The sequence below is a fragment of the Calidris pugnax genome, unplaced genomic scaffold (genome assembly GCF_001431845.1).
Source record: "Calidris pugnax isolate Ruff unplaced genomic scaffold, ASM143184v1 scaffold5, whole genome shotgun sequence".
In the NCBI taxonomy this organism is placed as follows: domain Eukaryota; kingdom Metazoa; phylum Chordata; class Aves; order Charadriiformes; family Scolopacidae; genus Calidris; species Calidris pugnax.
Window position 1 is genome coordinate 1,170,035 of NW_015090814.1, and position 24,471 is coordinate 1,194,505.

Below are 24,471 nucleotides of genomic sequence, written 5' to 3' on the forward strand. Positions count from 1 at the left end.
TAAGGACAAGGTTCTGGGTTGCATTATTACGGATGAGTTGTCTCCGAAGGCTTAAGCGGAGCAGTATCGCCCTCTGATACCCAATTCACTATTCAGCTTTTTTGCATAGAATGAAGGCTTAAGCGGAGCAATATCGACATCTGAATATCCAATTCACTATTCAGCTTTTTTGCATAGAAGTTAATCCATTACAAACAGTATTGCAAAGGCGTAGAATTCATTAATCTCATCAGACATAGGTACTAATAAACTCCAGTTAGTATAAAAGTGCGGTCAATATAGTACCCAGCGCCCTGCGAAGACATAACGGGTTTCATTTACAACCATTTGAAGTTTAAATGAAAGATTTCATCTTAAACTTATTTCCATTTCCAGTGTGCAGGAATTGATCTAATACTCCAGTGAGATTATTCCTGGGCAACCAGCGAAATGCTCTGAAGATAATCTGCAGATGCCATTATAAAGTCAGTCCATTCCTTGGCCAGCTCTTCCATGGAGGCTTCCTCCCCCCCGTATTCCTGTGGGAGAATGCTGACCGGGAAGTGTTCGGTCAGACTCTGCATGTAGTTATTTCCATGCATAAACACCTAAAAAAAACATGAAAAGTGTTTAGTTGGGTATGAAAGCGAGACTATTGAGGTAGCAAAGAAACTCCGGGCAAGAGCTGAAGCCGTGCATAAACACCTAAAAAAACCCATGAAAAGCGTTTAGTTGGGTATGAAAGCAAGACTATTGAGGCAGCAAAGAAACTCCGGGCAAGAGCTGAAGCCACCAGCCGAAGCCACCAGCTCGGTTCGACTAAGCAAGTTCATAACAAGCTCCTTCAATGAAGAAAGTAGCACCACTCACCTTCAGTACTGTGTCCAGTTTTGGGCCCCCTACCATAAAAAAGACATTGAGGTGCTGGAGCGGGTCCAGAGAAGGGCGACAAAGATGGTGAGGGGTCTGGAGAATAAGTCTTATGAGGAGAGGCTGAGGGAACTGGGGGTATTCAGCCTGGAGAAGAGGAGGCTGAGGGGAGACCTTATTGCTCTCTACAACTCCCTGAAAGGAGGGTGTAGAGAGGTGGGGGCCGGTCTCTTTTCTCAAGTCACAGGCGACAGGACAAGAGGAAATGGCCTCAAGTTGCACCAGGGGAGGGTCAGGCTGGATATTAGGAAAAATTTTTTCACTGAAAGGGTTCTCAGCCATTGGAATGGGCTGCCCAGGGAGGTGGTTGAGGCACCATCCCTGGAGGTGTTCAAAAGACAGGTTGATGTAGTGCTGGGAGGTATGGTTTAGTGATGATGCTCCTTGTTTGTCGTGTGGGAGTCTATTTTTGTCAGTTAGGTTGACAGTTGGACAAGATGATCTTTAAGGTCCCTTCCAACCTAGAAGATTCTGTGATTCTGTGATGACCACGGACTACAACCAGGGAACTGCACTTCATGCAGCTGCAAGCACAGGAGCCAAAACTGACTCCACGCTTGTTCCAGACTGGTTTAGTGACACCCATGAGGGTACACACCACATTCCTACAGCTAAAGCGAGCTTTAGGGGGTAGGGAAGGCTGGGGTTTGGTCTTGTTGTGACAGATAACTGTGTGCTTGCTTTTCAGTCATTTCCAAGAAAAGGCCAGTGTTTGGCTCCTGGCCATTGCTATCCGGTCCTGCCACATGTTTTTAAAAACAACATTATGTAGTACGTGTGTATGTTCAGACAGGTGCCAAGGAGGATATTCAGAAGAATCTACATCTCAGTTCTTATGTTTCAGTTCCAATTGAAATTAGATCCTGGACTACACCTCTACTTTAACCCTTGTAACGCTGCAGGTTTGGTTCTTCTCTTCTTGCTTTATTGTAGCTGTTTTGGAGCCTTGTTCATTACTTCATGTCAGAAACTTCTTTAGGCCTCTTATTAACACTTGACAGGAATTTTCTGCAGCTTTTATTACACAAGAGTACAAGTATATGCATTCAAAAGATAATTGGCTGCCTTTTACCCAACACTTCCTCATCAGGAAGTAAGATAATGAGTGAATAGTAATTATTCCTATGAAAGTATAGGGAACTGGCCCTTTGAGTTTGGGATTTTTTTCAGATCATACCTGAAACTCTAAGCCAGGAGACAAGCCAATCTGCTTGTTTCACTCCACGAATTGCAACATGTGGTTTGTTTCCTTTTAGACCTTTACTGTCCATCCACCCTCTTTTCTGCTTTTTGAGTTCTAGTCTGAGATATTCTGAGCTGGACCAGGTGACAGGGGATTGTTTCACAGGTATTAAATGTGGGGAGAAGAAGGGCCACAGCGTCAGGCTGCCTGAACATACTTTTTTAATCATCTTTTCAGAGCGAGGGACTGACTGCACAAGGCTGGCAGAAACAATCCTGCCTCTCTCCAATATCAAAACACACGTGCAAGGAAAAGGGGACTGGCAAACAACAGCTAACAGTGACCAGGAAAATTTGGATCTACTGTCCTTCAGAGCAGCAGCTAATGAAAATGTACAAGATCCATGTGCTGAGACAAGGAGGCTTAAAGTGGGAATAAGAGTAGGCAGAGCTGCTTGTTTTGTACCTTAGTCCTGCTGTTAACACTTCACAGTATTTCCTTCTCTACCAGCTGAAACCTCCAATACTCATCCTATGCTACAAAACCCAGAATTCTTGGCGTGTTTTTGCATCCAAACACAACAGGGTTTTGAGATTTAAAACTGCAAAACAATTTAAAAAAAAACCCAAGAGTCTATTTGGAAAGAAATTCTCAACTTAAGCCTGACCTATTTTTGATGCGTAAATGCCTCCGCGGGTCTTTCAGAACTAAAAAGTTGTCGTCTATTAATTCTGCACAACTTGGAGCGTAACATCCCCCGTTCAGTGACAATTTCTCACTGTCATTAATAGGCAGAGCATTGGGAAATGGGGGACCTATTTCTTCCTAGTCCTGCAGAAGAATTGCTGTGTGACCTCAAGCAAATCATTTAACCTCCCCGTGTCACAGTGGTTTTTATCTTTGGAGTGGTGCTAACAGCAATCAGTTGCAACTCTCACGTTATTGATAACTGCAAATGCTTTCCAATTAGATTCCAGAGGCCTGTGTGGCACTAACACACAAAAATGATTTATGCTCTTCAGTGCTCAAGAGTAGCAGATCCTAAGGGAAGTGCTGCAGATTGTCATGTAGGAGGTTTGTGGCAGAAAGAAATATTTGTGTGCACTCACCCGTTCTTTTATTTTTTCAGTGAGAAAAGGCTTAATTAGAGCGAAGACCGGGTGGAAGAATAAAGGCTCATTAATCAAGTGGATACCTCGAACTTTTAGTGGAAAGGAATCCTGTGAACATAACAGGAAAAACAGCATAAGAGAAAGAAAATATTATTGAAAAGATTCTATTGTTAAGGACAAATCTGTGAAAAACTATCTAGTCCATAGGTTAGGGTATTCCTCCTGACCTTGCTAACAGCTGCACTTTGGAGTGTTCTTAGTTTACACTGACCCAACAACACTTAGAAAAATCACATCTTGCTCCTCCTATTCAAAGGAAAAACTCCCCCCAAGAGCCCCCAAAAACCAGTATGAGGATAGGCTATTAAAAAAAACCAACCCACCAAATTACACATAAGTTATGTACACAAAGCTCGTGCTCAGCCTTTCCTCAGAGGTACAATTCTTCACAGCAGAGATTCTGCTGTTAATTTACCAAAAAGCTCTCTAGCCACGTGCTTTCATTGGCAATTCACAGCCTGAAGGATTATATATAAATATAGATAAATATAAATCATTGAAGCTACTAACTTTAAGTTAAATAAATTATAAATATAATTTAGAGACCTTATAGAGCCTTGAAATTACTGGGAATTTGCCCAAGCCAGAAGTTCAGCTTTACAAGATTATTGTTGTAATGAAAATTAAAAATTATATCTGCTATACAGCCTTTATAATATAAAATACATCTATTTGCATTCAAGATTCATTTAGAAGTCCCAGACCTTTGCAAGTTCAAAGAAAATATGGCAGTGCTCAAAGACAGCATTATGCAATGGGAAAAGGAGAGCTTCCATTCACATCCCAACTGATACTACCTCTGCAGCCAGAGGTTTTCTGCTTATAAAAATGGTATTTCTCACAGCTCTCCCCACTATACAGCAGCTCTTCTCACATTATTTCAGGCACTCTTCCGTGGATTAAAAAAAAAAACAAAAAAAACCCACAACAAAACCCAAACACCACACATTTCTGAAGTGCAACTTGTTTTAGATTTTAATGATAAAGACCTTTAAACTATTTGATAATAGGTTGATTGCATGTTATTATGTGTTATCATATACTTAAAGGCGTGACAGGGGATTGTTTCACAGGTATTAAATGTGGGGAGAAGAAGGGCCACAGCGTCAGGCTGCCTGAACATACTTTTTTAATCATCTTTTCAGAGCGAGGGACTGACTGCACAAGGCTGGCAGAAACAATCCTGCCTCTCTCCAATATCAAAACACACGTGCAAGGAAAAGGGGACTGGCAAACAACAGCTAACAGTGACCAGGAAAATTTGGATCTACTGTCCTTCAGAGCAGCAGCTAATGAAAATGTACAAGATCCATGTGCTGAGACAAGGAGGCTTAAAGTGGGAATAAGAGTAGGCAGAGCTGCTTGTTTTGTACCTTAGTCCTGCTGTTAACACTTCACAGTATTTCCTTCTCTACCAGCTGAAACCTCCAATACTCATCCTATGCTACAAAACCCAGAATTCTTGGCGTGTTTTTGCATCCAAACACAACAGGGTTTTGAGATTTAAAACTGCAAAACAATTTAAAAAAAAACCCAAGAGTCTATTTGGAAAGAAATTCTCAACTTAAGCCTGACCTATTTTTGATGCGTAAATGCCTCCGCGGGTCTTTCAGAACTAAAAAGTTGTCGTCTATTAATTCTGCACAACTTGGAGCGTAACATCCCCCGTTCAGTGACAATTTCTCACTGTCATTAATAGGCAGAGCATTGGGAAATGGGGGACCTATTTCTTCCTAGTCCTGCAGAAGAATTGCTGTGTGACCTCAAGCAAATCATTTAACCTCCCCGTGTCACAGTGGTTTTTATCTTTGGAGTGGTGCTAACAGCAATCAGTTGCAACTCTCACGTTATTGATAACTGCAAATGCTTTCCAATTAGATTCCAGAGGCCTGTGTGGCACTAACACACAAAAATGATTTATGCTCTTCAGTGCTCAAGAGTAGCAGATCCTAAGGGAAGTGCTGCAGATTGTCATGTAGGAGGTTTGTGGCAGAAAGAAATATTTGTGTGCACTCACCCGTTCTTTTATTTTTTCAGTGAGAAAAGGCTTAATTAGAGCGAAGACCGGGTGGAAGAATAAAGGCTCATTAATCAAGTGGATACCTCGAACTTTTAGTGGAAAGGAATCCTGTGAACATAACAGGAAAAACAGCATAAGAGAAAGAAAATATTATTGAAAAGATTCTATTGTTAAGGACAAATCTGTGAAAAACTATCTAGTCCATAGGTTAGGGTATTCCTCCTGACCTTGCTAACAGCTGCACTTTGGAGTGTTCTTAGTTTACACTGACCCAACAACACTTAGAAAAATCACATCTTGCTCCTCCTATTCAAAGGAAAAACTCCCCCCAAGAGCCCCCAAAAACCAGTATGAGGATAGGCTATTAAAAAAAACCAACCCACCAAATTACACATAAGTTATGTACACAAAGCTCGTGCTCAGCCTTTCCTCAGAGGTACAATTCTTCACAGCAGAGATTCTGCTGTTAATTTACCAAAAAGCTCTCTAGCCACGTGCTTTCATTGGCAATTCACAGCCTGAAGGATTATATATAAATATAGATAAATATAAATCATTGAAGCTACTAACTTTAAGTTAAATAAATTATAAATATAATTTAGAGACCTTATAGAGCCTTGAAATTACTGGGAATTTGCCCAAGCCAGAAGTTCAGCTTTACAAGATTATTGTTGTAATGAAAATTAAAAATTATATCTGCTATACAGCCTTTATAATATAAAATACATCTATTTGCATTCAAGATTCATTTAGAAGTCCCAGACCTTTGCAAGTTCAAAGAAAATATGGCAGTGCTCAAAGACAGCATTATGCAATGGGAAAAGTAGAGCTTCCATTCTGATACTACCTCTGCAGCCAGAGGTTTTCTGCATATAAAAATGGTACTTCTCACAGCTCTCCCCACTATAAAGCAGCTCTTCTCTCATTATTTCAGGCACTCTTCCATGGATTAAAAAAAAAAAAAACAACAAAACCCAAACACCACACATTTCTGAAGTGCAACTTGTTTTAGATTTTAATGATAAAGACCTTTAAACTATTTGATAATAGGTTGATTGCATGTTATTATGTGTTATCATATACTTAAAGGTTGTTATCATGTTTTTCAAAAAACAGCTTAGTTTTGCCTGGGGTAACAGATTTATTTAAGATGATGTCACTTACTAATGTTACTATGCCTTAGTACACACTTCCTTTCTATTAACTCCTATTTCTTCATAAAGGATAGTAATTTGCAAGACACATTTCTTAAGAAAAGCATAGGGTTGAAACTAAGGTTTCCTTAATTTTTACTTATAAGCATATTGAACAACACTAAGACAATCTCTGGGTGAAATATATGAACTCAATTAAAGTGATGAAAGGAATCTGCAAAATAGAAAAGAGCTAAACTTACTTCTCAGAAAAAAAACCCAATACTGGCAACATAAAATTCTTTTCTGCCTTTTTTCAATAGCTATAATAAACATTTAGAAGCTTGAAAAACATGCAACAATGCTTAAACAGGACAAGATGGAAACATCACATTAAAATAATTTCCTGGTTCAAGATAATGGACTGAAGCCTTTAGGTGTAATTGTAAATCCTATTCTGTCTCTTTCTGTTCTATTTCAAGGTCTAAAAAATTTACTAGCAACCCGTTTACTACCTCAGAAATCGACTGAAACACTCTCACATGGTTACTAGCAACTGGTTTACTGCCTCAGAAATCGACTGAAACACTCTCACATGTCCTGTTCTCGTGAGATCTGGCCCAGGATCATACAAACATCAGTAGTTCTTATTCTAGATGTGAAAAGTTGGGAATAGCTGGTGGTTTCACTGAAGTTTTACAACTTTACAAAAAGGAAGAGCAGCTGAAGTTCTGGTGATATTAGTTCAATGACTAAGCTTTGACTGAACCTCAGATATGAACCTTAGCAAATCAGAGCAAGAGATTATCTCCCTGGCTCATTTCCACATCATAACAGTTTTATCACTACTGATTTTCAACCTAACTTCTGAAGGAAAATGTGATTATAGGACACACTGTAGCTTGCCTGTCAATTCTCTGTCCCCTACCTTTTTCTTTTGTTCCCTACCCCCTCTTCCCTCTCTCCTCCCCAAATCCATTGGCAAAGTTCAAATGAATTTGACAGAAAAGAACAAGTCTTAAAGACAGTAAAGTCCCTAGAAGGTTTGTGAAAAACAGGAGGTGAGGAAGCAGTGAGTGGCACAAAATAATGCTCATGTTGGAGGGCAAAAAGTAAGCAAAACATAAACATTATACATTGTATGGGTAGCAGCTGGATGGTTATGTAGCATCATCCATACTGGTAACAGGTTAGTACTGTCTTGCTCTTAACTACTCTTAACACATGCCATTCCTCATCTTCTCTGAGTCTCAGGGAAAAAAAAGCTTTGAATGTCGAGTTAACACACAAAAAATTGAAAGATTAAAAATAAAACTGCAATAAGGTAGATTTAGATTAGATATCAGGGAGAAATTCTTTCCTGCAAGGGTGGCAAGGCACTGGAAGAGGTTGCCCAGAGAAGCTGTGGCTGCCCCATCCCTGGAGGGGTTCAAGGCCAGGCTGGATGGGACTTGGAGCAACCTGGTCTGGTGGGAGGTGTCCCTGCCCACGGCAGGGGGTTGGAACTTGATGATCTTTAAGGTCCCTTCCAACTCTAACTATTCCATGATTCTATGAAATGGGATAATGAACACAGAAAACCTTACAAAACTGGGCTTCATCTGCTCTTACATTCATTAAATTCTTGTGTTGTAATAGGTCTGTGGAGTCTTATAAAACATCGGAGGTTCAAGGACATTTATTGCTACACAAGAACATACTTTAAGTCAAACCAAGCACAATCTATGCCTGAACAATCTGTCTTTTAATGGGTTTAAAACTTTTTCTTTCAAGTCACATAGACTCTAAGAAGGACTAAGGAAGGAAAATTTACCATAGCTTAGAACAGATGAAAAATAGGGAGTTCCAGCAATGAAAAAGCATAAAGCAGAATGTTATACTCACTGTGAGCACAGCTGCAATTTTCTTGGCCACAGCTGGACTGATTTGAAATGCATGAGCAAATCGCCACCCTTGAAGATCAAAGATAGCCTTGACTCCATTGCACTGAGTCTCAATCTCCTTTACAATGAGTTCAGATGTGATAAGACTTACACGGAACACCTCGTATGCAGTAAATAACTTGGGATCCCATTGTCCTGAGGAGTAAATAGATTGCACTGCATTACCACGAGAATACCACATATACCTGTAATTCTGCTTGTTACTGCTTCTAATGTGCTTCTCAGGAACAAGAAGTAACCAGCAGCATCAAACGTCCCAAAATAAACAGACTTGCCAGTAAATAAGTTATTTTGTGTGCCTGCTCTGTCGCTCATCTTTTGAACTCTTTTTGTGGATGGTATGACCTAATGGTAGACGGTTTTGACAGGAACAGCTTAATTCAGTAACACTCATCTTTTGAACTCTTTTTGTGGATGATACGACCTAATGGTAGATGGCTGTAGACGCTACCTAATGTAGTATGTTCCACCTATGGCCATAGACTCCAGTAGAAGGTTTTGACAGGAACAGCTTAATTCAGTAACAGTCATTTTAGCAGAAACCAAAGATCAGCAATCCAATCAATTCATATAATTTTTCTTCGGTGCAGTAATTCTGTCAAGATTCAGTGAATCTTGCTTGTTTTTCTGGCCTGAGCAAAGAATGACACGGGATGAGCCTTAACCCTGGATGAAAGCTTCAGAGAACACAACTTTTCAGAGATACATTATTTTCTACAAGACCAGCTGATATTTAAATGATTCTTTAGAAGTTGTCAAAAATAATTTCTCTGTCCAAAACAAGCACAAAGAAATATGTTAACACATGATCATTTAACTGTGTCTTCTAAAAAGACTTTTGGGAGTGCATGAAACAAACTAAGGATGTTCAGGGTGTTGTTAGGTAGGGCTTTTTTCCTACATCTAAACAGTGAAAACCTCGTGGACTTCTCACCCTTATCTAAACTGAACATTGGTACATGAATAGGTGTACACCTTTTTTTTTTTCCTGTTCTCTCTCCCTCCCCTTTGTGCTGCACGTGCACCAGTACCACAGTCTTAGAATATGGCTTTGAAAATTTGCATGGAAACAAGTAATTCTTGCGACCCAAATAACCAAATATTCTTGCAGGTTTTAGGGTTTTAACCTTAAGACTTTTTCTGATGCAGACAAGAATTCCACTATAAAGAAAATAAGATTGTAGAGTTTTAGCCATATCAGTATGTAAGTCAAATTATATATAACAGTTACAGGTCAATAAGCTTTGTATTAATGTAAAGGTATTTCTAACAGGGAACATAAATATGCAACATTTCTAGTTAAGACATTCTGATATGATCTAATTTTATCAATTCCTGGTGTTGCACCCATAAAATACTTGTATTTGCTGCTCAACTTGTGATAATGAAAAGAAACCAAAACCAACAAAACAACAATCAAAACACAACCAAACTGTCAATGCCAGAGCCAGGTGTAAATCAGGTCCAAGCAATTTTGTCACTCACCAATTCTGTATATCAGAACTTTGCTTCCATGTGGGTCCCTTGATCTCAGGACTCCATGATAGCCAGCATGCAAAAGCCCAAGAATAGAAGATGGTCGTAAATCTGCACTTATTTCTGGGCATTCAACTCTCCACTTCTGGTAATTCTTCAATAACTGGGAAAAAAAAAAAATGTGGATGATGGATAGGTATCAGGTATTATATGAAGAGCACAGTTAAAAATGTGTTTTCAGTCTGTGGTCACAGTCAGAGGTTCAAGTCACTAAAGTAGCTGTCAGTTTATTGTGTATTTCAATCAAATCCCTCCAAGTAGTAGAAGGTTCCTATAATGGATCAAATAAGTGAGTTATGATGAATTTAGAATCTTGTCAACGTGTTAATGGATCGCAGTTATCATTTTGTGTCAGAGAAGAAAATTGGAATATGGAGAAAAAGCCAGTGGGTCCAATGTAAAATACATCTGAAAGCAAGTTTTCTTACTCAGATTTTGTTTGATACTGCATTAGATTCATTCAGGGTTTGTTGAACTTAGATGTGCAAAACCTTAAGAGGAACATTCTCTCTTCACCATCCCAGCACACGCCCTACCCCTGCAAAGTATGTGCCCATTTTATGGGCTCATTAATGACTTCAGTGTAGTATCTGAAACAGGTTTGGTGATCAGCATATCTAAAGCCTGTTTTCAAAGTACCTCCTACCCCTCTGAAATGGCAGAATATAACAATGTAGTGGGTCCATTACCCATGAGACAATTTCCCTCCCCCAGAGTGGAAAACATGAGAACCTGTTTAGCTAAAATAGAGACCCTGTCCATTACTGGGGAGGAGACCACCCTGGTCCCTAAGGCTGGAAGGCAGCACCATCACCAAGTGCATGTGAGGCACAGGAAGGGCTGTGTGTTGAAAGGCGAGGGCCTAACTCTAACGAAGGATCAATTAAAGGCACTCCTTTCTGAGCTAACATCTACGTCGGGGAATTACAAGGGGATACTGTGACAGGTCATCTTAGAGATGAATCACGAGAAATTAAATCGGTGATGCAGTAGTTCTAATTTCCAAGTCTAATTACTGTTTCCCCTTTAATATTAATTAAGTGGTGGTGGAGAAAATGAACTGCTATGGACTGCCACTAAAATTTATTTAAACCATTTTGCATAGGTAAGCGGGAAGCTATGCACAACCATCTTCTAAAAACCTTCCTCCAAATTCATCAACTAAATTCTGCCTCTGCTGCATTACCCACCCATGCCAAGTTCCCTAGCTCTGAGTTTGGAGGGTAGAGGGATAGCTATGGCAAGTAATTTAGATTGTGTATTTACATTTCCTAATAGCTACAGTTTAGACTTCTAATCCAAAACCTTCAAAAGAGCTAAGAGAACCAGAATTTTTCAGTACCTCATTTCAGAAACTGAAATATAGGCTTAAATCTTAAAGGCAGCACACACAGGCAGCCTTTCAAATCATTACCATATTTCAACAAACAGCAAAACCCAACCTGATCCTCAGCACAGTTTCACAAATTAGGTGTGTTCCCCACAATGAAAGCATCAAACAACAGTCTTTTATCTCTGTTAATTTGTATTAACAGAAATTTATTTTTATTCATTTCTCTATTATTTCATGTTTCACAGCAGGAACTGTCAGCTCCAACTAATAAAACATAACTGTAAATAAATTACAAACTTCTGGTATCTGTGCAAGTATAATCTTCTTCACCATTTTCACAGAAAGGATGGTCAGAAGGAACCTCAGTGGACACTGAATTCATCCCTTGAAACATCACAGACTCATTGAGGGAGACCTAAGATTCACCATCCTTTACCTCACAGCATGCTTATGTTAGATAGTCTTTTTTCTTACCATTCCCTCTAATTTCAAGTCTCTTGTATTGTTTTACATACTTTTTCTTCAGCTTAAAGCTTTTCTGCTCAGATGAAGGTCTTGAATTATTTTGAAAGTCTCTCAAAAGAATTGTCATGAGGAAACTATTTATAAGGCATTACTGTTTGTCAGAAGAATTTATTTACAAGTAGATGAGAAACCGAACAGAAATTATCAATATCCTTCATGGAAATAGCATTTATAAATATGTATTTGTAGGTACAAAAATGGAAAAGCTCATCTGCCACACTGAAATCCTATCTGATTTGGCAATGAGAAAGTTGATAAAAGCTTCATTCTAAATCATACACCGTAGAAAGAAACATTTAACCATTAGGAGGATTTTACTGCAAGCTTTTTGACTGCATTAAATCAGTTCTAGCCTAGGCTAACTTAAAAACAAACAAACAAACAAGGTTGGGGGTGGGAGCGAGTAGGGAAAGTGAGTTAATTTGTGGAACAGTAATTCACTCTAATTGCAAAGATGAGGTACTCTGATTATCTCACTCTGTTAGTGCTTGACTCTCTACAAAGGGCACTGTTTGAGCAATACCAGCCTCTTTGTGCCAGCCAGACACCACTGTCAACATACTACGTTCTTTTCCTTGGTCTTTCCAATACAAACACTTAAACAGCAGCTAAATACAGAAACACCCTCAAAACAACTATGCAAACATCTGTAGCTTTGTCATTTCTCCCTTTTCTTCTAAAACCTGTTGTACCACAACTTAATGAACCTAATCAACAATTACATAAATATTTTAAACATCTCTTTGAAGAGCTGCGTGCCAAAAACAAGATAAGAAAAAAACCCGATACATTCATTCAATACCCTAAATAATCCCATCTTGTCAGTACAGTTATTTTCTCATTTTCACAAATACTTTCCCAAGTGGTACATCTTTTAGACATATAACATGGCTAAGTTCCAAACATACTTCCCTTGGTCAGAAAACCATGAAGTGCTGAAGAGAGTTCAGATTTTGAAGACTTAATTGATTACCTGAAATGTTTTAGAGCTGAAGTAAAGGTTAGCATTAGGTGATCTCCCACAGCATCTACAGCTAGTTTGGGGACATACTCTATAATCCTTAAACATATAACAGGATTCAAAAACTAGCAGTGAATACTTAGAGTTTTACTTCATTTTGAAAATATCTAGTCTAACATTATTTAAGCACAGAAATTCACATGCAATTTTTAAAATGTGATTTACTTATTCTTTTTAGTAAAAACAGCAAGGAAAAACATAAACATTATATATATAACAGTCTGGATCTAGAAGATGAAGCAACCTAATGTCAGGAAAAACAGGAGCATTTGTTAGTATAAAAAATGGCTTGTGTACTTATAACACAAGGAAAACATCTCAATGTATAATTATCTGTGTTTACAAACTGAATAACCTACTTATCATCCGCTCAGCATCTGAAAATAGATGCAAGAAAACTTGATAAATGAGGAAAGCTGGATGAAAAACTCCAGTGTCTGGAGTTAAGCATTAATCAAGAGGTTTTGTCCTGAGGTCTCTTGGGGATAGTACCAGATTTCTGAACATCAGAGATGATAAAGTTACTGATTAATCCAAGATTCATGTGCTACAAACCAAAGAAATGTGAACTTAGTACTTGCTTAGAATTAAAAGAATGCACTTGCTACAGAAACCAATGTATCTGGAAAAGAACTAGAAAACAATGCACTTGCTACAGAAACCAATGTATCTGTATATGTAAATTATTTTTTCTTGATGAAGAAGTATTTATTCATATTAACCAGGATGCTAGACAGAATTAGGCCTCTACTGTGTCAGCAGATGCACACAGTATTTAGGGAAAAAAAAGTGTTTTCTGTTGGCAATCTTTGGAGGAGAAACCAACAGCTCAAACTTTAGAATATAAACATGTATATATACACACAAATACACACACCTTTGTGCATATGTATTTTCTGTATTTTTTTTAATACGTGTGTATATAGCTACACAGAATTTAAACATATGATGTACACAAAGAATCTAAAGTATTTTTATAGAGACAAAGAACTTTCCCAATTCCACAAGCGTTACCACTTTGCCAGTTGGGAGCAGACTGGCAGATGGGTTAAGTTGGGAGATTTGGCTTAGCACAAAGGGAGGACTGGCTGACTGACTTGTGTCTCCTCAGCCGGCCACAGAGTGTAAGAGAGGCTCTTCCATCCTTTTCGAGGAATCCCTCTGTATTGATGGAAGAAAAGCAGCCAAGTAACAGATTTAAACTTGGTATTTATATCTGAATGATGTGAAGATCCTCAGAGATAACGCCTGAGACTCAGAAGTATGTTTGACACTGCGGAAAACAATCTTTTTGTGCATCATAATTATTAAGAGTGTGGCCAGTAAGTCGAGGGAGGTCAAAAGTATTTTTATAGAGACAAAGAACTTTCCCAATTCCACAAGCGTTACCACTTTGCCAGTTGGGAGCAGACTGGCAGATGGGTTAAGTTGGGAGATTTGGCTTAGCACAAAGGGAGGACTGGCTGACTGACTCGTGTCTCCTCAGCTGGCCACAGAGTGTAAGAGAGGCTCTTCCATCCTTTTCGAGGAATCCCTCTGTATTGATGGAAGAAAAGCAGCCAAGTAACAGATTTAAACTTGGTATTTATATCTGAATGATGTGAAGATCCTCAGAGATAACGCCTGAGACTCAGAAGTATGTTTGACACTGCGGAAAACAATCTTTTTGTGCATCATAATTATTAAGAGTGTGGCCAGTAAGTCGAGGGAGGTCATTCTCCCCCTCTACTCTGCACTGGTGAGGCCACAACTGGAATGCTGCATCCAGTTCTGGGCTCCCCAGTTCAAGAGGGACAGGGAACTGCTGGAGAGAGTCCAGTGTAGGGCAACAAAGACGATGGAGGGATTGGAGCATCTCCCTTATGAGGAAAGTCTAAGAGACCTGGGACTCTTTAGCCTGGAGAAGAGAAGGCTGAGGGGAGACTTTATTAATTCTTATAAATATCTAAAGGGTGGTTTGAGGGAGGATGGAGCCGGACTCTTTCCAGTGGTTCCCAGTGACAGCACAAGGGGCAACGGGCACAAGCTGGAACATGGGAAGTTCCATTCAAATATGAGAAAAAACTTCTTTAGAGTGAGGGTGCCAGAGCCCTGGAACAGGCTGCCCAGGGAGGGTGTGGAGTCCCCCTCTCCAGAGATCTTCAAGACCTGCCTGGATGCTGTCCTGAGTGATGTGCTCTGGGCAACCCTGCTTTGGCAGGGGAGTTGGACTGGATGATCTCTCTTCCACCTCCAACAGTTCATGAGTCCAAGCAACTTATTTGCAGTACAACACACAAGGAAGTCTTGATTCCTCCATAAGTCAAAATCTGACTGTACACCTTCGTATCAACCAGAACACCTAAAACGGTCCTAGGGATTTAGACAGATTTGAGCACCATAAAAACTATCCTTACAAAAGTCTAAGTGTTATGTTAGGAAAACATCCCTTGGCATAGGATTTCAATGTTGCATTTTTACTGAATTTAAAGATTTTCATTCTTTTCCCCAGAGTATGATCTATTTCAAGTACAAACAGACAGTATCCCCAAGTCACTGAGAACTAGCCTTATACAAGAGTTGTGGGATGTAATTCAAGGACATAAGAAAATGCACCAGGAGAAAGGACTTATGGAGGACAGGAGATGCTAGTTCTCCAGATTTCACATGTCACTACTGAATCCAAGTGACAGCGTTTTGGATCACAACAATGAAATCAAACATATGTACAAAGCTGATACATTTAAAAATATGATATATGAACCCTTTAGCACAGTTAATGGCGACCTATGGCCCTGCTTCTCAGTTTACAGCATATATAGTAGGAGATCTATCTGTACAAATTAATGAGCAAACAACATGCCCAGCTCAGGTACGAACTCATATCCAGATTAAAATCTTTTGCAGCATTAACATCTGATCCCCACCTGTATCTCCCACAGGCATTACAAAGGCACAGAATAGGCTGCAACAACATAACACTGTTCTTTCTGAGCGTTAATTTTTGGTAATTTCTGGTATTGCCTAGAAGTCTCACAGGACAAAAAAAAATCTTATTTACCTATAGAAGGTTTGTTGTGGTGTTTGACAGTTACTGTTACATCTGTGTCAAAGGACTCTCTGCTCATTCCTAGAGACAAATACCTGCCGGTTTCTGGTATTGCCTAGAAGTCTCACAGGACAAGAAAAAATCTTATTTACCTATAGAAGGTTTGTTGTGGTGTTTGACAGTTACTGTTACATCTGTGTCAAAGGACTCTCTGCTCATTCCTAGAGACAAATACCTGCCGGTATTTCACATAGACTGACTTAACGCTTTCTTACCAATAACATTCATGCATTTGAAATCCTTTCATCAAAGCTACCTGCTTAACTTCACCTCTTCTTTGCTTTTACCTCACTTCACCTGTACTCAAGTCGTTCAGGTTCATGGAAACATCTCCAGCCACTTTCTAAGACAAAGCCTTGGGTTAAATTTAATCCTTCCTGTGATTCACAGTGCAGAAAAATTATTCTATTCTATCTTGGGAACAGTTTGTTACTGAACTTAACTGAATAATGACTGGCTTTAAAAAATACAAACAGTTCTAGTTCTTCTCCAAGTTCTTCACTTTCAACTGAACTTAACTGAATAATGACTGGCTTTAAAAAATACAAACAGTTCTAGTTCTTCTCCAAGTTCTTCACTTCCAGCTACCCGTTTCAGGGGTAGATTTTCTTCTAGCATGATGTGTATCAATAGATCAGGAGTTGAAAGCAAGTCTGGAATTGCCCGTGGAAAAACATACAAGATTGCTGTTGGAATGAGTCATCATAAAAAATACAGAAATGAAATCTCTTGACACAATCTACCCGATCTACCTCTTCTGAAGCATTTCCAAATGTTGATAAACTGAAATCAGATAAATCTGTGTCAAATATTAACCAGGGATACATCAGTAAACAGCCTGGTCAGGCGCCAGACTCTTGATTCATATTTAAGCCTAAGTATGAGCCCATACTAAGAAAGATGCTTGGCAAGAGCTTGAAGACCTTTGATTAAAAGCCCTGACAGAGCCACAAGCTTTGATTATCCCTTAAAGGCTGCTGTACAAGTACTTATACAGGAGAACACAGCATCCCAGTGGGCAAAAGAGGGACTGTATCAGCCTGAACTCCAAAGTGCCAGGCAACATCAAACCAGGGTGGGAGGGAGCAGCCACTGTCAGGACTGATGGCAGGAGGACTCTGTCCAGGATGATGTACTAACATAACCTCTGCATCAGGTCAAGCTTGGGTTAGATCATGACCACCACAGATTGTTGCACATTAATTCTCTTGGACTTCAGTAACCAATTGCAGATAAAATTGCAGACATTCCTTTACAAACACAAAACCACAAAAAACCAACAAAAAAACCCCAAAACAAACAAACCACAAACACCACCCCCCCTCCCCCAAAATGCTTCTTTTCTTCTTCCCATGCTGTGACAGAAGTAACCTAGAAATCGGTGTCAGCTGGCATGTGGAAGATTATGTGGAAAATACAAGTAGCTACAGCATTTATACAGACCTGAAATTCTAGATAGAAAGATTAAACACAGGTGATTTTTGAACAGCAAAATCTCTTAGTTCAAAGAAGGGTCCAATCAAGAAATTTAGAAAACTTAGCAGCCTGTGGAGACTCAGAAATTCTGAAAAGATTCCAAAAAGACTCAGTTTTTCCAAAACAGGTCCCCAGCCCTAGAGGGCTGATTCTCCAGAAGAATATAGGAAATTTGCAACTTCTTAGACTCCATCTCTAAACCCAGCTTAGAGTTTACACTCTTGGAGATTAGTCTTACCTACAAGATATCTCATAATTAATCACAAGAAAGTGCAGAAACATGGGCCAAATTCTGAAGTGCCACTGTCCTGTCTACAGGATTATCAGTAATAAGCAATTGCAATGCAATTAGGAGTCCATATTTAGGAGCACATATTGTCTTCATTAAGCCCTGCTTTTTGGAACCAAGGAATATAGAAAAACAAAATGGCTTTCGTTGGAAAAGCAAAAAAAAAGGCATGGTCCTACAGTTACTAGTGTACATCTGATATAAACAATCTTGCAAACTTCAAGCAAAAGCAAGATCCATAAATATTCAAAGGAACCTGACTTGACTTGCTAGTTCTGCTGAGGAGGAAAGGTTTAAAGCTATGATAAGCCAAACTAAAAACACAAAATATAGTTTTTAAAGTTATTTCTGATTAAGGGCTTAAATTAATTTCTCGTTTAGCTCCCCTGATCCAGCAGTGTGTCGATATGCAATCAATCTTCTCTTATGGCAACTAAATTTGGGAAATCTACAGTTGTGGAGAAGTCAGAAACTAAAAGGTGAGGTCTGTTGGGCAATGCTGCGTCCTCATCAAATTCCAGTAAAACACAGCTTCCAGTTGGCACAAGTGAATACATGCTTTTGCCCTGGGAAGATCTGGAAATACTTTCTGTTCAGAAGGGTTAGTGGTTGCCAACCTTTCTGTAAAAAAAGAATCAATTAATAACAATTTGTACCTTTGGGCATTAAAAATACACATGCCATTTTCTGTATGGCGAAGAGCCACACAAACAGCCAGGAAAGTACCAAAAACTTCCCAAAGGAGTGTGGTAAATGACAAGACTCCAAACGAAAAGAAGTTTTTACTCATAGCTTTACGTTAGAGTCACTATAAATCTGTAGTGAAACCGGTTAACGTTGCTAGTAACTAGTAATCTGAGCCTGATAAGTGCGATAAGGATTTCCTTGAAAGGATATTGTTTCCCGACTGAAGTCGTGACCTTACCACGCTTACCCGTCACCTCTGCCTTACGCGGCCACACCGCACTTACCATAACCTTGGCGTTACCTGAGGGGAGGCTGCACAAAGCCACCCGCCGGGCTGCGCCTTGGCGGGGCCCTACGTGTGATGAGCAATTAGTTACACCTCGAAACTCCCCGCTCGGCCTCGGCCGACCCCGAGCATCGACAACACCCCACCTGCTCCTCTGTTCCCCAACCGACCCCTGTGCCTCCCCAACACCCCCCGGGCTGGGCCTGTGGGATCCCCTGGGCCTGAGGCGAGGCCCCCTGGGGTCGGTGGGGTTGAAGACCCGGTGGGCCTGTGGGACCCCCCGGGGCTGAGGCGAGCCTCCACAGGGTCGGCGGGTTTGAGGACCCAGTGGGCCTGTGGGACCCCCTGGCCTGAGGCGAGGCCCCCTGGGGTCGGCGGGGGTTGAGACCCGGTGGAACTGTGGGACCCCAGGGCCTGAGGCGAGGCCCCCTGGGGTCGGCGGGGGTTGAGACCCGGTGGAACTGTGGGACCCCAGGGCCTGAGGCGAGGCCCCCTGGGGTCGGCGGGGGTTGAGACCCGGTGGAACTGTGGGACCCCAGGGCCTGAGGCGAGGCCCCCTGGGGTCGGCGGGGGTTGAGACCCGGTGGAACTGTGGGACCCCAGGGCCTGAGGCGAGGCCCCCTGGGGTCGGTGGGGTTGAAGACCCGGTGGGCCTGTGGGACCCCCCGGGCCTGAGGCGAGCCTCCCTGGGGTCGGCGGGGTTTGAGACCCGGTGGAACTGTGGGACCCCAGGGCCTGAGGCGAGGCCCCACGGGGTCAGCGGTTTTGGAGACCCGGTGGGCCTGTGGGACCCCCCGGGGCCTGAGGCGAGCCTCCCTGGGGTCAGCGGGGTTCAAGACCCGGTGGGCCTGTGGGACCCCCCGGCCTGAGGCAAGGCCCCCCGGGGTCGGCGGGGTGCGAGGCCCGGTGGGCCCACGGGACCCCAGGCCGTTCCCGGCTGGTATCCGCCACCGCGGGGGCTCCTCACACCGACTCCTCTCCTCTGTGTGAAGTCCTCCGTCCTCTCCTCGCCCTCACCCGATGGCGGCAGCCCCCTCAGCCCCACTGCCCTCCCCCTCCCCACCGCTTCCCCTCCTTACCCTCCACGCCAGGTCCAGGTTGAAGTCCCGGGCTCGCAGGAACCTCACCAGGAAGGAATCTGTGAGGGGCTGGGGCCAGCGCTGGCCGGGCTCTGCCTCCGCCCGCTGCCGCAGCTCGGCCACGGCGCTGCGCACCCGCGGAGAGTGGTCGGGCAGGTCGTTGAGGCGCCCCGCGGCCACCGGCCCCTGCGACATCCCGCCACCGGCCGGCTCCTCAGCCGCCGGCCCCGCCGCCTCGCCGGTCCCATTGGAACCCCAGCCGCGGCCGAGCCCCGCCGGGCTGCCTCCGCCCCCGCCCGGCCTTAACCCCTCAGCACCCTCCCGGCCCGGAGGAAGAAGGGGAGGAGGCAGGTGTGCTGCGTGCCCAAGCCGGCCGGTGGTCTTTTAGGGGTTTTTCCACTTTTATGAGTTTCACCAGTTTTTACAATTTTACGCTTTAAGCCCATCTCTTGGTTTTTTTTTTTGTTTTTTTTTCGTTTGCAGACCCAAAAAGGAGCTGGGGGTGCCCCCCCACCCTCCGGACCATGGAGACCCGGCGGCCCAGCCCAGCCCCGCATCCCCCGGCCGGCCCTGAAACACGGCTTTTTGGGCGAAAATAATCCATTCTCTGAGATTAAATGGCAAAAAAAAGCTGGCGCGGGGCACTGCTGTGTAAAGGAGGGGGTGGGTGTTGGTGGCAAGCGGCCTTGGAGCACCTCTTCAGACCCAAAAAGGAGCTGGGGGTGCCCCCCCACCCTCCGGACCATGGAGACCCGGCGGCCCAGCCCAGCCCCGCATCCCCCGGCCGGCCCTGAAACACGCCTTTTTGGGGGAAAATAATCCATTTTCAGAGATTAAATGGCAAAAAGCTGGCGCGGGGAACTGCTGTGTAAAGGAGGGGGTGGGTGATGGTGGCAAGCGGCCTTGGAGCACCTCTTCATTCCCATGGAGATGTGCCGGTAGCAATAACATCCTTCTGCCTGGGGAAAGAACGGGGGAATCGAATCCGGCTTTAGTCAGGTTTTACTGCCCAGCACTGAGTTCAATTATCTAAGGTGAAGAGTTCATTGCTGCTATTAGGATTTTTATTATAACCATTTCCTTTGATTAGGTTTCCTTTGAGATCTCTCTGGCCTACTTAGGCTAAAAGCCTTACTTCATTTACTGTGCAATTTATAAGCTATACTTAGGCCTATTAAAAGGTTGACAAAACTTTGTGCCAGATTATCTTCCCCTCCTCTGGTTTCCTACATGTACACTTAATATTCACTTCTTGATGAGCCTTTCGGTCATATCTAACCATTTCTTGGACTCTTGAATATACTGCTGAAACGTCTGCAGGTATCCCCCTCAATTTTATGAATGAAAAAAAAATAGCCTAACTAAATGCATAAAGGTAAAGAGTGGGAGGAGTGTGAATAATCACGCCAAAAAAAGAGATTAAAACAAGAACTCAAGGGACCAAACCCGCAGATGCAGGAAGTGTTGAAATGAAGGACAAAAACTGGGAAACAGATGGGTATAGTTTATAGATGGGTCAAGAGTATATAGGGGTGGACTTTTAGAATGGCAGGGAGGAGGAAGGTGTGAGGAAGATCAAGAATTAAAAACAAGCTGGAAATACAAGAAGAAACAAAGAGAACAGAACATGGAGAGGGCAGTAACAGCAGATTGTGCTAAAGCTTTTGCTTCTGTACAGAGCTGTGCAGAGCCTCTATGGGAAAAATGTCATGCAAACGTGTAACCCAACCACGGGTGGCAGGCCAAATACAAAGGGATATCACAGTGAGGTCACACAATGCTTTTAAATGCCACTTCCTAATTTTTGAGCACTTAGTTTTGCCATCTCAGTGTTATTACAGCTTAAAGTTTTGTCTGTAAAACATGAAGGGTGAGAAAATACAGATACCTTTTATTACCCTCTTCAGCTGAGCAACTCATAGCTTTTAGCTAGCTTTTCTACAAAATTCACATTCCAATTTGGGCTTCATATTTGATCAAAGTTAAAGTGATTTCCCTCAAGACTATTTACAATAGACTTTAGGGTTCCATTTCTTGGGAGGTGATTGTCCCCCTGTACTGGGCACTGATGAGGCCCCACCTTGAGTGCTGTGTTCAGTTTTGGGCCCCTCAACACAAGAAAGACATTGAGGTGCTGGAGTGTGTCCAGAGAAGGGCAACGGAGCTGGGGAGGGGTCTGGAGCACAAGTCTTGTGAGGAGCGGCTGAGGGAGCTGGGGGTGTTCAGCCTGGAGAAAAGGAGGCTGAGGGGAGACCTTCTCGCTCTCTCCAACTCCCTGAAAGGAGGGTGTAGCCAGGGGGGGTCGGTCTCTTCTCCCAAGGAACAGGTGATAGGACAAGAGAAAATGGCCTCAACTTGCACCAGGGGAGGTTCAGATTGGATATTAGGAAAAATTTTTACATGGAAAGGGTTATTGCACATTGGAATGGGCTGCCCAGGAAAGGGGTTGAGGCACCATCCCTGGAGGTATTCGAAAGATGGGTTGACGTATTGCTTAGTGACATGGTTTAGTGATGGTTTTTTATCAGAGTTAGGTTGAGGGTTGGACCAGGTGATCTTAAAGGTTCCTTCCAACCTAGACAATTCTATGATTCTATGATTGTAAAAATTCCCCAAGTGGGACTGAATTTGTAACACTAATGAGAGCTCCTGTCTCTGTCAGTGAAGATGTGATATCATCAGGGCTTCGCATAAAGGAGCTGACGTATCCAATACCTGACCCTTCACCAGAGCAATTAAGAACTGTTGCAAGACAAGGCTTGTAGGTAAAGCTTTTGTTTTGTTTAATTACATGTGGAAAAGAGCTCAAGTGCCTGAAAGCTCTGTCTAAATAAAATATGCCTGTTTGTAAGCTTTGCCTTGTTTGTGTCCTTGGACTATAATGATTACCTGCTGCAACAAAGACTTGAAATTGTGGCAACATCTCTTAGGTATTTTGTTCCAGTCAAAGCCATGTGAAAAGCATTTACACTGAGGTTAGGTTTGTTCTTACAACTCAAAAATCACCTCTCCGATACACTGTATATAATAAGAAAATATGTATAACTATTATATTAGGGGATGTTTCAAAGGCATTAAAATACATCTGTAAGTTAAAAATAGTCCTTTGGTTGGACTCGATGATCTTAAAGGTCTTTTCCAAACTAAATGATCCTATGATTGTATGATTCTAAGTTTAGAAAGGTCAGGGAGAAGGAGCTGTGGAAGTCAGTGGTAGATCTGTAGCAAAGGGTCTGAAGCGAATGGGAAAAGAAAGCTCAACACTGATGTCTTTTCCTTAGGAAGTGTGAGTCTCTGCTCCTATTTTTATGGGACACTACAAAAAATCATAAAAAGTTTTTGAGTTTCAACCCTGAAGTAGTAGTTGTGTTATTTCTGTGAACAATACGGACCTTGTCTTTGACACACCCTCATTTAAGATCGCATTAGCACACAAATTTCAATAGTAAAAGTTTGACTTTCATAGACGATGAACACAATGTCAGTCAGTGAGGATAGCAGGTAGTCAGCATCTCTATAAATTAAGTTCTAGCCTAAACTTGTGCAGAGAAAGTCATCATGCAATGTCTAATTTTCAGATCTCTGCTTTTTTATTAAGAATTTGCTTATTTCAAAAGTGTAAATGCAGAGGTGTGAGAAAGGAAATCAAGGCAGTAATTGGGAGAGCGGTTTTACAGGGTGCCAGATGGCTTGCTCTTTCCTCTTGCCTTTCTCCTCAAAGAAGCATCAACAGCTAAAACAAAATAACCCTACTCTACCAACAAAAAAGTTAAGTTTGAGTATTTCTTCTTCAAGCTTATCACATATTCCAGGGTGGATAGGCATTTGGGAGGAATTAGGTTACCATTTATTAGCTAGAGAGACATGAAATTGCATGGCACATGGGAAAAAATATTATTTATCACTGGTATTTATTATGTACAGGTGAAAAAAACACCCAGTTCTGTACAAGTAAACTGCACAAATGCAAGCTTCCAGTGAAATCCAGAGCAGACAGTCAGATCAGTGGGACCCCCAGTTTGTTATGGGAGTCTGATCACGTGAAGTACTTTGGAATATTACTGTGGAAGAAATAAATGTTTCAAGCTAAGCAGAATTGAATTGAGAACCCATTATTGTACTGAAGGCTGACCACTTTGTACAGCAAAGAAAAAAGAAAAAGAAAAAAAGAAGTGTGTGGTAGTTGCCATCCTTCTCTGAATGAATACTGTAGGAACGCCTCAGTATCAGAGCTGAAGGTGTCAGCCTTTCCATGAAATTTAAACCCCAAGGTCTAGTAGGTCTGGTTATTGCAGATATAAATGCTTTCTGGTTTTTGTCTGAATTTCGCCATGACCCATCCTTCTTCTGGAGAAGAGAAGGCTCCAGGGAGACCTTATAGCCCCTTCCAGTCCCTAAAGGGGCTCCAGGAGAGATGGGGAGGGACTCTGGATCAGGGAGGGGAGCCATAAGATGAAGGGGAATGATTTTAAACTAAAAGAGGGGAGATTTAGATGAGATCTTAGGAAGAAATTCTCTCCTGTGAGGGGGAAGAGACAGTGGAACAGGTTGCCCAGAGAAGCTGTGGCTGCCCCATCCCTGGAGGGGTTCAAGGCCAGGCTGGATGGGGCTTGGAGCAACCTGGTCTGGTGGGAGGTGTCCCTGCCCAGGGCAGGGGGGTTGGAACTGGATGGTCTTTAAGGTCCCTTCCAACTCCAGCCGTTCTATGATTTTTGTCTGTCTGCTCACTGGTGCTGATAGCATCGCTCATAACTTTGGCAAACCTTTCCCTATTTCACTAGACCTTAACGT

At 42.1% G+C, this 24,471-nt stretch overlaps 1 protein-coding gene across 1 annotated transcript; it reads right to left on the reverse strand.

Annotated features, from left to right (window-relative positions):
* Positions 1–118: 118 nt before the first annotated feature.
* On the reverse strand, positions 119–19,884 carry TTPA (tocopherol (alpha) transfer protein). Its single transcript, XM_014939587.1, has 5 exons — positions 19,681–19,884; positions 9,846–9,999; positions 8,302–8,495; positions 5,282–5,392; positions 119–587 (listed from the first exon to the last, which is right to left on the reverse strand). The coding sequence occupies exons 1-5, from the start codon at positions 19,873–19,875 to the stop codon at positions 408–410; spliced, it is 834 nt and encodes a 277-aa protein (XP_014795073.1). The 5' UTR covers positions 19,876–19,884; the 3' UTR covers positions 119–407.
* Between the last annotated feature and the right edge of the window lie 4,587 nt (positions 19,885–24,471).